General features: G+C 38.4%; 1 protein-coding gene across 1 annotated transcript; it reads left to right on the plus strand.

Annotated features, from left to right (window-relative positions):
- Positions 1-789: 789 nt before the first annotated feature.
- On the plus strand, positions 790-3,441 carry LOC308311786 (transportin-2-like; the record flags this gene model as incomplete). The annotated part of the gene is made up of 1 exon (XM_080758564.1): positions 790-3,441. One exon carries the CDS (start codon positions 790-792, stop codon positions 3,439-3,441), a length of 2,652 nt encoding a protein of 883 aa, XP_080614690.1.
- Between the last annotated feature and the right edge of the window lie 15,609 nt (positions 3,442-19,050).

The raw sequence follows: 19,050 nt of genomic DNA on the forward strand, positions 1-19,050 counted from the left end.
ACCTACCTCAAATAAAGTTTAATGTTTTAAAGCAAAAGACTAAAAGCAGGAAAAAACACACCATGATTACCATTTATCAAGCCAAAAACCAAACTTTCCCCTCACATGTTAGGCCTATAATGCACTCTCTTGTTTAATTATTGCATATTAGTAACAGCTGTGTTGCCATCGTTGCATTGTGGGGATATCGGTGCTATAGCGAATGTACTGTTTTTCGCCTTATAGACCTTTTTATAGAACAAATAGCCTTTGTGTGTAATCTAAAATCTTCCCAAAAGTTATGTGATGCTCAGCCAGTCACAGCTCAGACTGACACACCTTCCAGCCAATCACAGCGCACAATATCTGGACGCATTCCATCGTCCTCATATATTTGAGGACACAATCTCTAAAATGATGAGTTACCGGTTGGCAATTGGTACTGATCCGACCTGTGCCCGAAGGACAAGTGAATATTTTGGGGCTCGGGTATTCGCTTCTGGGCGGACCCGTGCTACTCTCTATAGGAAGGGCCAGTCCCCCTCCCTCAGTTAACTACTTTTAAGTAATTATTATGGTAACAAATACAGTTGATTGTGATTCCAAGGACTGAGCACTCCTTCAGTGGTCTTATGATTTACTGTAAAACACCAAAGCATATTTTAGATATACATTTTCTACTTCAAATAACTGTTCCCTTATTCCTGACATGACATCACTGACGCCATAGACGACTGATGTCATAGGCGAGCACAATAAGAGTATGTGGCTCCGTCAAAGATAACTTTGAACTACACAGACACTGCACTGATGGAGTGGCAGCCAGATGAGCAGGGTCTCCAGCAGGTTGTCCAACTCCTCAAGGACTCCCAGTCGGCCAACACAGCCACACAGAGAGCTGTCCGACAGAAACTCCAACAGCTCAACCAGTTCCCAGACTTCAACAACTATCTAATTTTTGTCCTCACGCGACTGAAAACAGAAGACGTGCCCACCCGCTCTCTGAGTGGTCTGATCCTGAAGAACAACGTTGCGACCCAATACCAAGACTTCCCGCCGACCGTGGCCGACTTTATCAAGCGGGAATGTCTCGACAACGTCGGCGACCCCCTTGTCCGCTCCACAGTTGGCATCCTGATCACGACTATCGCCTCCAAAGGGCAGCTGCAGGCGTGGCCCGAACTGCTGCCCCGGCTCTGCGGTCTGCTAGGTTCGGAGGACTACAACACCTGCGAGGGCTCGTTTAGTGCCCTGCTGAAGATCTGCGAGGACTCGTCAGAACTGCTGGACAGCGACGCTCTGAACAGACCGCTCAATGCGTTGATCCCCAGGTTTCTCCAGTTCGTCAAGAATGGCAGCCCCAAGATCAGGTCGTATGCCATAGCCTGTGTGAACCAGTTCATCGTTGGCAGACATCAGGCCCTGATGGACAACATGGAAACCTTCATGGAGAGTCTGTTTGCACTAGCGGCAGACGAGGATTCAGAGGTGAGGAAGAATGTGTGCAGGGCTTTGGTCATGTTGCTAGAGGTCCACGTTGACCGCATCGTCCCCTACATGCGCCCCATTATCCAGCATATGCTGCAGCGGACTCATGACCCGGATGACGATGTGGCGCTGGAGGCCTGTGAGTTCTGGTTGACCCTGGCAAAGCAACCTATTTGTAAGGAGGTGCTTTCTGAACACCTGATGCAGCTGATTCCTATCCTTGTAAATGGGACCAAGTATTCAGAGATTGACATCATGCTCAAGGGTGACATGGAAGAGGACGATGCCGTGCCAGACAGCGAACAGGACATCAAGCCAACTTTCCACAATTCACGCAGTGTCACATTCCGGCATGAGTTGGAGGATGGTGGGGAAGCCGAGGACACGGACGATGATGACATGTTGTCCGACTGGAGTGTCCGTAAGTGTTCGGCAGAAGCCTTGGATGTGCTGGCCAACGTGTTCCATGACGATCTACTGCTCCACCTCCTGCCCCAGCTCAAAGATCTACTCTTCCACCCCGACTGGGTCGTCAAGGAGTCTGGGATCCTAGTGCTGGGAGCAATCGCAGAAGGCTGCATGCAGGGCATGGTTCCCTACCTGCCTGAGCTAATACCCCACCTCGTCCAGTGTCTGTGTGACAAGAAGGCCCTGGTGCGTTCCATTGCCTGCTGGACCCTGGGTCGCTATGCCTACTGGGCGGTGTCACAGCCCCCCGACTCCCACCTCAAGCCCCTAGTGACCAATCTGCTGAAACGCATCCTGGACGGCAACAAGAGTGTGCAGGAGGCTGCCTGCTGCGCATTTGCCACCCTGGAGGAGAAAGCATGCACGGAGCTGGTCCCCTATTTGAGCTTCATCCTGGACACGTTGGTCTTTGCCTTTGGGAAGTACCAGCACAAGAACCTGCTCAGGCTGTACGACGTCATAGGCACCCTGGCTAACTCCGTGGGACACCATCTAAACCAGCCCGAGCACGTCCAGAAGCTGATGCCTCCCCTCGTCGCCAAGTGGGACGAGCTGAAGGACGGAGACAAGGATCACTTCCCTCTGCTAGACTGTCTTTCGTCGGTAGTCACGGCCTTGGCGAGTGGCTTTCTGCCTTACTGCGAGCCCGTGTTCCAGCGCTGCACCGCCATAGTTCAGAAGACACTTGCCCTGCAGGCTCATATGTACAACCAGCACCCAGACGAGTGCGAGGCTCTCGACAAGGACTTCATGATCATGGCCCTGGACCTGCTGAGCAGCTTGGCAGAGGGCCTCGGGGGCCACATGGAGCCACTGGTGGCTCAGTCCGACATCATGACCCTGCTCTTCCAGTGCACGCAGGACACCATGCCTGAGGTGAGACAGAGCTCCTTTGCACTGCTGGGGGATCTAACCAAGGCCTGCTTTTTTCCTCACGTCAAGTCCTGCATTGCCGAGTTCATGGCCGTCCTGGGACGCAACCTTGACCCGGAGTGTATTCACGCGTGTAACAATGCCACATGGGCAATGGGCGAGATCTCCTTGCAGATGGGCGCGGAGATGGAACCCTATGTGAGCACGGTTTTGCCACACCTGGTGGAGATCATCAACCGGCCCGATACCCACAAGGCCTTGCTGGACAACACGGCTATTACCATTGGCAGGCTGGGTTTCGTCTGTCCCCGGGAAGTGGCGCCGCAGCTGCAGCACTTCATCAGACCGTGGTGCATGTCGATGAGGAACATCCGAGAAGAGGAGGAGAAGGATTCAGCGTTCAGAGGAATCTGCATGATGATCGAGCGCAACCCCGGAGGAGTCGTGCAGGATTATATCTTCTTCTGCGACGCGGTGGCTTTCTACGTCGACCCCAAAGATGACCTGAGAGACGTGTTTCATAAGATCCTGCACGGCTTCAAGGACCACATGGGCCAGGAGACCTGGCAGCAGTTCTCCGCGCATTTCCCCCCTGTGCTGAAGGAGCGTCTGTCGGCTTTCTACAACTTGTAGCCCACCCTCTAGATAGCCCACAAAGGAAATAGGACAAAGCACTGCAAAGCAAGAATGCCCACGACACTGTCATTGTTGTGCATGGGTTCAACAATGTCATGCAACTGCGAAAACAGACGGCACACAATAAAATGTCCTTTCTCACATAGTTTTATTTATCTCTCAGACAGAGCAACGCTGTTAGGTTGAGTCACGTCCGTTTCTCTGTAGTGGAGGAGCTTGATTGATTGATCGAAGTATTTATTAACAGTTTGGAGAATTACAGTACATTATAATTACAACTCGATACAAGACTGTTAACTGTGGACGACAGTCATGACACCATAAAGCATTACAGTTGTTTACAAATTAGGGTCCACCATGTTCAATTCATAGAACAAATATACACTTCTATTATAGCCAAAAACAGGATATCATAGAGGAGGGAAAAAAGGGGGGGAAAACATATTCAGTGAGTGGGGAAAGGGGGCCAGTTTTGAATTGCAGCTGACCGTAGGTGCCTTTGGAGTTTTGAAGGAGTCAAGGGATTCGCACATCTTAATGTCGACGGTCAAGGTCATCACTCCCCTTCCCATTTAGCAGGAGACTCCTGTCAGTCAGTCCTGATTGTATATTTTGTTCCTGCTGTGCTTCTGAATTGAATAGTTGTCTGTCTGTCTGTCTGTCCGTCCGTCTGTCTGTCTGTGTGTGTGTCCGTCTGTCGTGTTGTAGTGCAGTAGTAGTTTAGACAGTTTTTGGTTTAGACTAGTCATTGGTTAGACCAGTCATTACTAGTCCTACAACTACAACCTATCTCAAACCCTCACCCTAAACCTAACCGCCAAGCCTTAAGCCAATGGCTTCTCCCTATAACCCTTTTTCGGAACGGACAGGACATGAGCTACAGACACTCAAAAAAAAGAAAAAAAAAAGATGGAAACTGTGTGCAATGTATGCATGTATGTCCTCCTTCCGAAAATAAAACTGAACTGAACTGAACCTCCCACGGCCGGGGCAGCACACCCAAACCTAATCTTAACCCATGACTGGTTTAAACTAAGTATGCACCCCAGCGTGTGTGTGTGTGTGTGTGTGTGTGTGTGTGTGTGTGTGTGTGTGTGTGTGTGTGTGTGAGAGAGAGAGAGAGAGAGACAGACAGACAGACAGACAGACAGACAGACAGAGCATGATAAGAGTGATAGAAGGAGATGGGGAGGAAGTGAACGGCAGAGAGGTATGGAGACATGAGATAGGGTATAGATTAATGGAAAACGTGGACCGGCTCCATTCTTCTGTGAGGAAGGGAGGAGTGTGTTCTATACTTCCTGTGTCTAAACAGCCAATCAACCTGTGACCCCAACGGCCTGTTATATCATTATTGTGTATTGTTTATTGAACAACCTGTGAAATCATTTAGGTGTGCTGCATGTATATGTTCATTGAATTTTGTCGATGTAACCCAGCTAACATGTCCACCTGGGCCCAATTGGGTTTTGACATGGGCTATGGGCATGGGTTCCAAGTGGGCCGTGCACCCAGTTTTCTGGGTAGCTGTCTGCGCGCAGGGTCCGGCCCATTCCTCTCTGTTATGTCATATGACGAGCATTTAACTTTTAATATCACAATTATTGTAGCTAATCTTTAACTGAATCTGGAAGTATTCCTTTATTAAATGATTCTTCATAGTCTGGAATTGTAACTGATCAATTTTCTTTTGTGACTTTCGCCTTTATTTTATATGGAGGGACAGTCAGTGGTGTAAACTTTATTTATATAGCACATTTCATACATAAAATGCAACTCTGTCACAGTACAAACACTCATTGTCAGTTCATAACCTGTGTCACAGATGTCCTGCCTGTTCATGTGTTGACTTTGATGTCATTCTGATTCATGCCTGATTCCTACCTGCATTCCCCTGTGTAAGATATCTCGTAATTCTTTATTAAATACTTTATTATTATACTCTAGTTTGTTGTGACTTTGCTCCTGGGTTCAACTCTGTCTGCATCCTTGACAACTAAAGTACTTCACATATTAAACTTTATTTATATAGCACATGTCATACATAAAATGCAACTCAAAGTACTTCACATGAAAATAAAATAAAAAATAACAAGCAGCGGAATGCCATAAACAAAAAGTAGGTCAATCTACAATTAGCAAATAAAAATAGCAATACAAAACTAAAACATTAAAAATGGTAAGGAAAATTGTATTGGATAATACATTTGAAATTGATATTATTAGATATTCAACTTTATTGACATTTATAATTAAATTGGTGTCTTTACACTGTAGAATCCATTGTTGTTTGTTTCTGTTGCTTAACTCTGTTGCTTTAACTACATATAAGTGTCTATTTGTTTGTCTCTAAATGTTTTGATGAATTGAACAATGCCCTTTGTTCAATTCATGCCATACTATAGCACGCCGTTTTTCATCATTTTTGAGGATTTGAAGAAAATTCAAAATTTCAAAAAAACATGGGTTATAGCCCATCGTTTTTTGAATTTTTGAAAAAATGTTATCCTCATTTTTCATCATTTTTGAACATGGGCTATAGCTCCTACCGTACGGCATACTATAGCACGCCGTTTTTCATCATTTTTGAGGATTTGAAGAAATTTCAAAATTTCAAAAAACATGGGTTATAGCCCATTGTTTTTAGAATTTTTGAAAAAAATGTTATCCTCATTTTTCATCATTTTTGAACATGGGCTATAGCCCCTACCGTATGGCATACTATAGCACGCCGTTTTTCATCATTTTTGAGGATTTGAAGAAATTTCAAAATTTCAAAAAACATGGGTTATAGCCCATCGTTTTTTGAATTTTTGAAAAAAATGTTATCCTCATTTTTCATCATTTTTGAACATGGGCTATAGCCCCTACCGTACGGCATACTATAGCACGCCGTTTTTCATCATTTTTGAGGATTTGAAGAAAATTCAAAATTTCAAAAAACATGGGTTATAGCCCATCGTTTTTAGAATTTTTGAAAAAAATGTTATCCTCATTTTTCATCATTTTTGAACATGGGCTATAGCTCCTACCGTACGGCATACTATAGCACGCCGTTTTTCATCATTTTTGAGGATTTGAAGAAAATTCAAAATTTCAAAAAACATGGGTTATAGCCCATCGTTTTTAGAATTTTTGAAAAAAATGTTATCCTCATTTTTCATAATTTTTGAACATGGGCTATAGCTCCTACCGTACGGCATACTATAGCACGCCGTTTTTCATCATTTTTGAGGATTTGAAGAAAATTCAAAATTTCAAAAAACATGGGTTATAGCCCATCGTTTTTTGAATTTTTGAAAAAAATGTTATCCTCATTTTTCATCATTTTTGAACATGGGCTATAGCCCCTACCGTACGGCATACTATAGCACGCCGTTTTTCATCATTTTTGAGGATTTGAAGAAAATTCAAAATTTAAAAAAACATGGGTTATAGCCCATCGTTTTTTGAATTTTTGAAAAAAATGTTATCCTCATTTTTCATCATTTTTGAACATGGGCTATAGCCCCTACCGTACGGCATACTATAGCACGCCGTTTTTCATCATTTTTGAGGATTTGAAGAAAATTCAAAATTTCAAAAAACATGGGTTATAGCCCATCGTTTTTTGAATTTTTGAAAAAAATGTTATCCTCATTTTTCATCATTTTTGAACATGGGCTATAGCCCCTACCGTACGGCATACTATAGCACGCCGTTTTTCATCATTTTTGAGGATTTGAAGAAAATTCAAAATTTCAAAAAACATGGGTTATAGCCCATCGTTTTTTGAATTTTTGAAAAAAATGTTATCCTCATTTTTCATCATTTTTGAACATGGGCTATAGCGCCTACCGTACGGCATACTACAGCACGCCGTTTTTCATCATTTTTGAGGATTTGAAGAAATTTCAAAATTTCAAAAAACATGGGTTATAGCCCATTGTTTTTTTGAATTTTTGAAAAAAATGTTATCCTCATTTTTCATCATTTTTGAACATGGGCTATAGCCCCTACCGTACGGCATACTATAGCACGCCGTTTTTCATCATTTTTGAGGATTTGAAGAAAATTCAAAATTTCAAAAAACATGGGTTATAGCCCATCGTTTTTTGAATTTTTGAAAAAAATGTTATCCTCATTTTTCATCATTTTTGAACATGGGCTATAGCTCCTACCGTACGGCATACTATAGCACGCCGTTTTTCATCATTTTTGAGGATTTGAAGAAAATTCAAAATTTCAAAAAACATGGGTTATAGCCCATCGTTTTTTGAATTTTTGAAAAAAATGTTATCCTCATTTTTCATCATTTTTGAACATGGGCTATAGCCCCTACCGTACGGCATTTGTAAGTGTAAGGCTTAATTGGGTCGTCCACTCACAGTTAACAGTCTTTGTATTGAGTTTGTGCTTGAAATGTAGGCCTACTGTAATTCTGCAAACTGTTAATAAATATTTCAATCAATCAATCAATCAAAATTGACATTTCAACTATTGATCAGACGCTGTGCATTGACGACACCTAGTGGTCATTCATTTTAATTGCATGCATGCAGAGAAATCACAACATTGTGAGACGCACTGGGTCGTTGCCATGTTTTGCCACGGAAACCAGCGACCTGCCATGTGTAAGTAAGTAAGTACATTTTATTTATAAAGCACCTTTCTTAACAATGTTACAAAGTGCTGTACAGTGACACAATAAAATCAATCATAATTAAAACAGGACAGTACAACAAGCAAATAAGAACAACATAATCAAGTCAAATAAAATCAGAAAAATGTTCCCGAAATAAAAACGTTTTCAGTGGACGAAGCCAGGCTTGATACGAGCAGACGTGGCAACGCGATCGAAACACAGGGGCAATCTCCCGTTGGCCGAGAGGTTGGAACTCACGGGCCAATGGGAGCCTGTGTCGTGTAATTTCTCCCTTTACACTGACTATAATTCTATCTATTTGAGACAGAAACGGCTAAGCAATACGGCAGGCTGTAGGCTGTAGTCAAAAGCACCGGACGAATGAAGGCAGGCAGAGAGTGTTCTGAAGTGTAGTGTAGAGTCGATCATTTTATTGCAACCGAGACCAAGACAGAGAGCTTCGCCATTGTCCCTGAGCCTGGAGCTCAGGGACTCCCTCGTACTGAACCGCTGCCGCGGCCAGTTTAAGACTCCCTAAACCTTGCATTTTACAGGACATATATACAGTGTTTTTGCATAGACACAGATATACGGAGGTGGAGACTGAAACTTTACATACATACATTCATCAACATATTGCCACTTGGTAAGCAAAGGTCTCTCCTGGATACAATAGAATGCTAAGTTCCCTATCACACCTGGCCAGGCCAAGCTACTTGACTAAGGCCCACGACACCTTGACTTTAAATATCAAAGACAGGCCTCTGCAGACACAGTGACTGCAGATAGTGACAGTTGACTTATTTAGCATGCCCTTAGCACAGTGACCAAATGTATAAGTCGGACATTTTAACATGGCTTATATATGAATATCATGAAATATAGATACCACACCTGCATGCTTTTGGGCGGCCAATAAGGGCAGGGGTAAAACAGAGAGAATTGTTCCGGATCCTTAACATCAACTAGCACAGAAAAGCTGTGTTGTATTAACCAGCAGTTAGCTCAGTGTGATGAGTGTCTGTGTTTGTGATCCACAGGTCCAGGGTTCAAATCCCACATTATTCATGTGTCTCTGTGATGCTTTGCTTTGCACACTGACTTTCAGAAGGACAACTTTAAAGCAGCACAGAAATTCCCAATGATTGTGTGCCTCAGTGGACCAACGGATAAGTCAAATGATATCCGTAGTATACCTAGTAGAAGTGTGCCGGTTCGAACCCCGACATACTCAAATCTTTACTGACACTTTGCATTCCACACTAACATCAACTAGCACAGAAAAGCTGTGTTGTAGTAACCAGCAGTTAGCTCAGTGTGATGAGTGGCTGTACTTAGTTGTGATCCACAGGTCCACGGTTCAAATCCCACATTATTCATGTGTCTCTGTGATGCTTTGCTTTGCACACTGACTTTCTTGAATAAAAAATAAAAACTCAAAAGCACCAGGAGACATCTGCTGAATGCCCCAAGTTGCCGGCCAACTGTCTGAAGCAGAGGCAACGGGTCAAGGGCTCCACACCATTGAGCCAAGGCACCTTGGGGCATTCAGCAGATGTCTCCTGGTGCTTTTGAGTTTTTATTTTTTATTCAAGAAAGTCAGTGTGCAAAGCAAAGCATCACAGAGACACATGAATAATGTGGGATTTGAACCGTGGACCTGTGGATCACAACTAAGTACAGCCACTCATCACACTGAGCTAACTGCTGGTTACTACAACACATCTTTTCTGTGCTAGTTGATGTTAGTGTGGAATGCAAAGTGTCAGTAAAGATTTGAGTATGTCGGGGTTCGAACCGGCACACTTCTACTAGGTATACTACGGATATCATTTGACTTATCCGTTGGTCCACTGAGGCACACAATCATTGGGAATTTCTGTGCTGCTTTAAAGTTGTCCTTCTGAAAGTCAGTGTGAAATTTTGAATTTTCTTCAAATCCTCAAAAATGATGAAAAACGGCGTGCTATAGTATGCCGTACGGTAGGGGCTATAGCCCATGTTCAAAAATGATGAAAAATGAGGATAACATTTTTTTCAAAAATTCAAAAAACGATGGGCTATAACCCATGTTTTTTGAAATTTTGAATTTTCTTCAAATCCTCAAAAATGATGAAAAACGGCGTGCTATAGTATGCCGTACGGTAGGGGCTATAGCCCATGTTCAAAAATGATGAAAAATGAGGATAACATTTTTTTCAAAAATTCAAAAAACGATGGGCTATAACCCATGTTTTTTGAAATTTTGAATTTTCTTCAAATCCTCAAAAATGATGAAAAACGGCGTGCTATAGTATGCCGTACGGTAGGGGCTATAGCCCATGTTCAAAAATGATGAAAAATGAGGATAACATTTTTTTCAAAAATTCAAAAAACGATGGGCTATAACCCATGTTTTTTGAAATTTTGAATTTTCTTCAAATCCTCAAAAATGATGAAAAACGGCGTGCTATAGTATGCCGTACGGTAGGGGCTATAGCCCATGTTCAAAAATGATGAAAAATGAGGATAACATTTTTTTCAAAAATTCAAAAAACGATGGGCTATAACCCATGTTTTTTGAAATTTTGAATTTTCTTCAAATCCTCAAAAATGATGAAAAACGGCGTGCTATAGTATGCCGTACGGTAGGGGCTATAGCCCATGTTCAAAAATGATGAAAAATGAGGATAACATTTTTTTCAAAATTTCAAAAAACGATGGGCTATAACCCATGTTTTTTGAAATTTTGAATTTTCTTCAAATCCTCAAAAATGATGAAAAACGGCGTGCTATAGTATGCCGTACGGTAGGAGCTATAGCCCATGTTCAAAAATGATGAAAAATGAGGATAACATTTTTTTCAAAAATTCAAAAAACGATGGGCTATAACCCATGTTTTTTGAAATTTTGAATTTTCTTCAAATCCTCAAAAATGATGAAAAACGGCGTGCTATAGTATGCCGTACGGTAGGGGCTATAGCCCATGTTCAAAAATGATGAAAAATGAGGATAACATTTTTTTCAAAAATTCAAAAAACGATGGGCTATAACCCATGTTTTTTGAAATTTTGAATTTTCTTCAAATCCTCAAAAATGATGAAAAACGGCGTGCTATAGTATGCCGTACGGTAGGAGCTATAGCCCATGTTCAAAAATGATGAAAAATGAGGATAACATTTTTTTCAAAAATTCAAAAAACGATGGGCTATAACCCATGTTTTTTGAAATTTTGAATTTTCTTCAAATCCTCAAAAATGATGAAAAACGGCGTGCTATAGTATGGCGTACGGTAGGGGCTATAGCCCATGTTAAAAAATGATGAAAAATGAGGATAACTTTTTTTTCAAAAATTCAAAAAATGATGGGCTAAACCCATGTTTTTTGAAATTTTGAATTTTCTTCAAATCCTCAAAAATGATGAAAAACGGCGTGCTATAGTATGCCGTACGGTACGGTGATGAAAAATGAGGATAACATTTTTTTCAAAAATTCAAAAAACGATGGGCTATAACCCATGTTTTTTGAAATTTTGAATTTTCTTCAAATCCTCAAAAATGATGAAAAACGGCGTGCTATAGTATGCCGTACGGTAGGGGCTATAGCCCATGTTCAAAAATGATGAAAAATGAGGATAACATTTTTTTCAAAAATTCAAAAAACGATGGGCTATAACCCATGTTTTTTGAAATTTTGAATTTTCTTCAAATCCTCAAAAATGATGAAAAACGGCGTGCTATAGTATGCCGTACGGTAGGAGCTATAGCCCATGTTCAAAAATGATGAAAAATGAGGATAACATTTTTTTCAAAAATTCAAAAAACGATGGGCTATAACCCATGTTTTTTGAAATTTTGAATTTTCTTCAAATCCTCAAAAATGATGAAAAACGGCGTGCTATAGTATGCCGTACGGTAGGGGCTATAGCCCATGTTCAAAAATGATGAAAAATGAGGATAACATTTTTTTCAAAATTTCAAAAAACGATGGGCTATAACCCATGTTTTTTGAAATTTTGAATTTTCTTCAAATCCTCAAAAATGATGAAAAACGGCGTGCTATAGTATGCCGTACGGTAGGAGCTATAGCCCATGTTCAAAAATGATGAAAAATGAGGATAACATTTTTTTCAAAAATTCAAAAAACGATGGGCTATAACCCATGTTTTTTGAAATTTTGAATTTTCTTCAAATCCTCAAAAATGATGAAAAACGGCGTGCTATAGTATGCCGTACGGTAGGGGCTATAGCCCATGTTCAAAAATGATGAAAAATGAGGATAACATTTTTTTCAAAAATTCAAAAAACGATGGGCTATAACCCATGTTTTTTGAAATTTTGAATTTTCTTCAAATCCTCAAAAATGATGAAAAACGGCGTGCTATAGTATGCCGTACGGTAGGAGCTATAGCCCATGTTCAAAAATGATGAAAAATGAGGATAACATTTTTTTCAAAAATTCAAAAAACGATGGGCTATAACCCATGTTTTTTGAAATTTTGAATTTTCTTCAAATCCTCAAAAATGATGAAAAACGGCGTGCTATAGTATGGCGTACGGTAGGGGCTATAGCCCATGTTAAAAAATGATGAAAAATGAGGATAACTTTTTTTTCAAAAATTCAAAAAATGATGGGCTAAACCCATGTTTTTTGAAATTTTGAATTTTCTTCAAATCCTCAAAAATGATGAAAAACGGCGTGCTATAGTATGCCGTACGGTACGGTGATGAAAAATGAGGATAACATTTTTTTCAAAAATTCAAAAAACGATGGGCTATAACCCATGTTTTTTGAAATTTTGAATTTTCTTCAAATCCTCAAAAATGATGAAAAACGGCGTGCTATAGTATGCCGTACGGTAGGGGCTATAGCCCATGTTCAAAAATGATGAAAAATGAGGATAACATTTTTTTCAAAAATTCAAAAAACGATGGGCTATAACCCATGTTTTTTGAAATTTTGAATTTTCTTCAAATCCTCAAAAATGATGAAAAACGGCGTGCTATAGTATGCCGTACGGTAGGAGCTATAGCCCATGTTCAAAAATGATGAAAAATGAGGATAACATTTTTTTCAAAAATTCAAAAAACGATGGGCTATAACCCATGTTTTTTGAAATTTTGAATTTTCTTCAAATCCTCAAAAATGATGAAAAACGGCGTGCTATAGTATGCCGTACGGTAGGGGCTATAGCCCATGTTCAAAAATGATGAAAAATGAGGATAACATTTTTTTCAAAAATTCAAAAAACGATGGGCTATAACCCATGTTTTTTGAAATTTTGAATTTTCTTCAAATCCTCAAAAATGATGAAAAACGGCGTGCTATAGTATGCCGTACGGTAGGAGCTATAGCCCATGTTCAAAAATGATGAAAAATGAGGATAACATTTTTTTCAAAAATTCAAAAAACGATGGGCTATAACCCATGTTTTTTGAAATTTTGAATTTTCTTCAAATCCTCAAAAATGATGAAAAACGGCGTGCTATAGTATGCCATACGGTAGGGGCTATAGCCCATGTTCAAAAATGATGAAAAATGAGGATAACATTTTTTTCAAAAATTCAAAAAACGATGGGCTATAACCCATGTTTTTTGAAATTTTGAATTTTCTTCAAATCCTCAAACATGATGAAAAACGGCGTGCTATAGTATGCCGTACGGTAGGGGCTATAGCCCATGTTCAAAAATGATGAAAAATGAGGATAACATTTTTTTCAAAAATTCAAAAAACGATGGGCTATAACCCATGTTTTTTGAAATTTTGAATTTTCTTCAAATCCTCAAAAATGATGAAAAACGGCGTGCTATAGTATGCCGTACGGTAGGAGCTATAGCCCATGTTCAAAAATGATGAGAAATGAGGATAACATTTTTTTCAAAAATTCAAAAAACGATGGGCTATAACCCATGTTTTTTGAAATTTTGAATTTTCTTCAAATCCTCAAAAATGATGAAAAACGGCGTGCTATAGTATGCCGTACGGTAGGGGCTATAGCCCATGTTCAAAAATGATGAAAAATGAGGATAACATTTTTTTCAAAAATTCTAAAAACGATGGGCTATAACCCATGTTTTTTGAAATTTTGAATTTTCTTCAAATCCTCAAAAATGATGAAAAACGGCGTGCTATAGTATGCCGTACGGTAGGGGCTATAGCCCATGTTCAAAAATGATGAAAAATGAGGATAACATTTTTTTCAAAAATTCAAAAAACGATGGGCTATAACCCATGTTTTTTGAAATTTTGAATTTTCTTCAAATCCTCAAAAATGATGAAAAACGGCGTGCTATAGTATGCCGTACGGTAGGGGCTATAGCCCATGTTCAAAAATGATGAAAAATGAGGATAACATTTTTTTCAAAAATTAAAAAAACGATGGGCTATAACCCATGTTTTTTGAAATTTTGAATTTTCTTCAAATCCTCAAAAATGATGAAAAACGGCGTGCTATAGTATGCCGTATGGTAGGAGCTATAGCCCATGTTCAAAAATGATGAAAAATGAGGATAACATTTTTTTCAAAAATTCAAAAAACGATGGGCTATAACCCATGTTTTTTGAAATTTTGAATTTTCTTCAAATCCTCAAAAATGATGAAAAACGGCGTGCTATAGTATGCCGTACGGTAGGGGCTATAGCCCATGTTCAAAAATGATGAAAAATGAGGATAACATTTTTTTCAAAAATTCAAAAAATGATGGGCTATAACCCATGTTTTTTGAAATTTTGAATTTTCTTCAAATCCTCAAAAATGATGAAAAACGGCGTGCTATAGTATGCCGTACGGTAGGGGCTATAGCCCATGTTCAAAAATGATGAAAAATTAGGATAACATTTTTTTCAAAAATTCAAAAAACGATGGGCTATAACCCATGTTTTTTGAAATTTTGAATTTTCTTCAAATCCTCAAAAACGATGAAAAACGGCGTGCTATAGTATGCCGTACGGTAGGGGCTATAGCCCATGTTCAAAAATGATGAAAAATGAGGATAACATTTTTTTCAAAAATTCAAAAAACGATGGGCTATAACCCATATTTTTTGAAATTTTGAATTTTCTTCAAATCCTCAAAAATGATGAAAAACGGCGTGCTATAGTATGCCGTACGGTAGGGGCTATAGCCCATGTTCAAAAATGATGAAAAATGAGGATAACATTTTTTTCAAAAATTCAAAAAACGATGGGCTATAACCCATGTTTTTTGAAATTTTGAATTTTCTTCAAATCCTCAAAAATGATGAAAAACGGCGTGCTGTAGTATGCCGTACGGTAGGGGCTATAGCCCATGTTCAAAAATGATGAAAAATGAGGATAACATTTTTTTCAAAAATTCAAAAAACGATGGGCTATAACCCATGTTTTTTGAAATTTTGAATTTTCTTCAAATCCTCAAAAATGATGAAAAACGGCGTGCTATAGTATGCCGTACGGTAGGGGCTATAGCCCATGTTCAAAAATGATGAAAAATGAGGATAACATTTTTTTCAAAAATTAAAAAAACGATGGGCTATAACCCATGTTTTTTGAAATTTTGAATTTTCTTCAAATCCTCAAAAATGATGAAAAACGGCGTGCTATAGTATGCCGTACGGTAGGAGCTATAGCCCATGTTCAAAAATGATGAAAAATGAGGATAACATTTTTTTCAAAAATTCAAAAAACGATGGGCTATAACCCATGTTTTTTGAAATTTTGAATTTTCTTCAAATCCTCAAAAATGATGAAAAACGGCGTGCTATAGTATGCCGTACGGTAGGGGCTATAGCCCATGTTCAAAAATGATGAAAAATGAGGATAACATTTTTTTCAAAAATTCAAAAAACGATGGGCTATAACCCATGTTTTTTGAAATTTTGAATTTTCTTCAAATCCTCAAAAATGATGAAAAACGGCGTGCTATAGTATGCCGTACGGTAGGGGCTATAGCCCATGTTCAAAAATGATGAAAAATGAGGATAACATTTTTTTCAAAAATTCAAAAAACGATGGGCTATAACCCATGTTTTTTGAAATTTTGAATTTTCTTCAAATCCTCAAAAATGATGAAAAACGGCGTGCTATAGTATGCCGTACGGTAGGAGCTATAGCCCATGTTCAAAAATGATGAAAAATTAGGATAACATTTTTTTCAAAAATTCAAAAAACGATGGGCTATAACCCATGTTTTTTGAAATTTTGAATTTTCTTCAAATCCTCAAAAATGATGAAAAACGGCGTGCTATAGTATGCCGTACGGTAGGGGCTATAGCCCATGTTCAAAAATGATGAAAAATGAGGATAACATTTTTTTCAAAAATTCAAAAAACGATGGGCTATAACCCATGTTTTTTGAAATTTTGAATTTTCTTCAAATCCTCAAAAATGATGAAAAACGGCGTGCTATAGTATGCCGTACGGTAGGGGCTATAGCCCATGTTCAAAAATGATGAAAAATGAGGATAACATTTTTTTCAAAAATTCAAAAAACAATGGGCTATAACCCATGTTTTTTTAAATTTTGAAAATTCTTCAAATCCTCAAAAATGATGAAAAACGGCGTGCTGTAGTATGCCGTACGGTAGGGGCTATAGCCCATGTTCAAAAATGATGAAAAATGAGGATAACATTTTTTTCAAAAATTCAAAAAACGATGGGCTATAACCCATGTTTTTTGAAATTTTGAATTTTCTTCAAATCCTCAAAAATGATGAAAAACGGCGTGCTATAGTATGCCGTACGGTAGGGGCTATAGCCCATGTTCAAAAATGATGAAAAATGAGGATAACATTTTTTTCAAAAATTCAAAAAACGATGGGCTATAACCCATGTTTTTTGAAATTTTGAATTTTCTTCAAATCCTCAAAAATGATGAAAAACGGCGTGCTATAGTATGCCGTACGGTAGGGGCTATAGCCCATGTTCAAAAATGATGAAAAATGAGGATAACATTTTTTTCAAAAATTCAAAAAACGATGGGCTATAACCCATGTTTTTTGAAATTTTGAATTTTCTTCAAATCCTCAAAAATGATGAAAAACGGCGTGCTGTAGTATGCCGTACGGTAGGGGCTATAGCCCATGTTCAAAAATGATGAAAAATGAGGATAACATTTTTTTCAAAAATTCAAAAAACGATGAGCTATAACCCATGTTTTTTGAAATTTTGAATTTTCTTCAAATCCTCAAAAATGATGAAAAACGGCGTGCTATAGTATGCCGTACGGTAGGGGCTATAGCCCATGTTCAAAAATGATGAAAAATGAGGATAACATTTTTTTCAAAAATTCAAAAAACGATGGGCTATAACCCATGTTTTTTGAAATTTTGAATTTTCTTCAAATCCTCAAAAATTATGAAAAACGGCGTGCTATAGTATGCCGTACGGTAGGGGCTATAGCCCATGTTCAAAAATGATGAAAAATGAGGATAACATTTTTTTCAAAAATTCAAAAAACGATGGGCTATAACCCATGTTTTTTGAAATTTTGAATTTTCTTCAAATCCTCAAAAATGATGAAAAACGGCGTGCTGTAGTATGCCGTACGGTAGGGGCTATAGCCCATGTTCAAAAATGATGAAAAATGAGGATAACATTTTTTTCAAAAATTCAAAAAACGATGAGCTATAACCCATGTTTTTTGAAATTTTGAATTTTCTTCAAATCCTCAAAAATGATGAAAAACGGCGTGCTATAGTATGCCGTACGGTAGGGGCTATAGCCCATGTTCAAAAATGATGAAAAATGAGGATAACATTTTTTTCAAAAATTCAAAAAACGATGGGCTATAACCCATGTTTTTTGAAATTTTGAATTTTCTTCAAATCCTCAAAAATTATGAAAAACGGCGTGCTATAGTATGCCGTACGGTAGGAGCTATAGCCCATGTTCAAAAATGATGAAAAATGAGGATAACATTTTTTTCAAAAATTCAAAAAACGATGGGCTATAACCCATGTTTTTTTAAATTTTGAATTTTCTTCAAATCCTCAAAAATGATGAAAAACGGCGTGCTATAGTATGCCGTACGGTAGGGGCTATAGCCCATGTTCAAAAATGATGAAAAATGAGGATAACATTTTTTTCAAAAATTCAAAAAACGATGGGCTATAACCCATGTTTTTTTAAATTTTGAATTTTCTTCAAATCCTCAAAAATGATGAAAAACGGCGTGCTATAGTATGCCGTACGGTAGGGGCTATAGCCCATGTTCAAAAATGATGAAAAATGAGGATAACATTTTTTTCAAAAATTCAAAAAACGATGGGCTATAACCCATGTTTTTTGAAATTTTGAATTTTCTTCAAATCCTCAAAAATGATGAAAAACGGCGTGCTATAGTATGCCGTACGGTAGGAGCTATAGCCCATGTTCAAAAATGATGAAAAAATGAGGATAACATTTTTTTCAAAAATTCAAAAAACGATGGGCTATAACCCATGTTTTTTGAAATTTTGAATTTTCTTCAAATCCTCAAAAATGATGAAAAACGGCGTACTATAGTATGCCGTACGGTAGGGGCTATAGCCCATGTTCAAAAATGATGAAAAATGAGGATAACATTTTTTTCAAAAATTAAAAAAACGATGGGCTATAACCCATGTTTTTTGAAATTTTGAATTTTCTTCAAATCCTCAAAAATGATGAAAAACGGCGTGCTATAGTATGCCGTATGGTAGGAGCTATAGCCCATGTTCAAAAATGATGAAAAATGAGGATAACATTTTTTTCAAAAATTCAAAAAACGATGGGCTATAACCCATGTTTTTTGAAATTTTGAATTTTCTTCAAATCCTCAAAAATGATGAAAAACGGCGTGCTATAGTATGCCGTACGGTAGGGGCTATAGCCCATGTTCAAAAATGATGAAAAATGAGGATAACATTTTTTTCAAAAATTCAAAAAATGATGGGCTATAACCCATGTTTTTTGAAATTTTGAATTTTCTTCAAATCCTCAAAAATGATGAAAAACGGCGTGCTATAGTATGCCGTACGGTAGGGGCTATAGCCCATGTTCAAAA

The sequence above is a fragment of the Protomyctophum bolini genome (assembly GCF_963924005.1).
Source record: "Protomyctophum bolini genome assembly, chromosome: 3".
NCBI lineage: Eukaryota > Metazoa > Chordata > Actinopteri > Myctophiformes > Myctophidae > Protomyctophum > Protomyctophum bolini.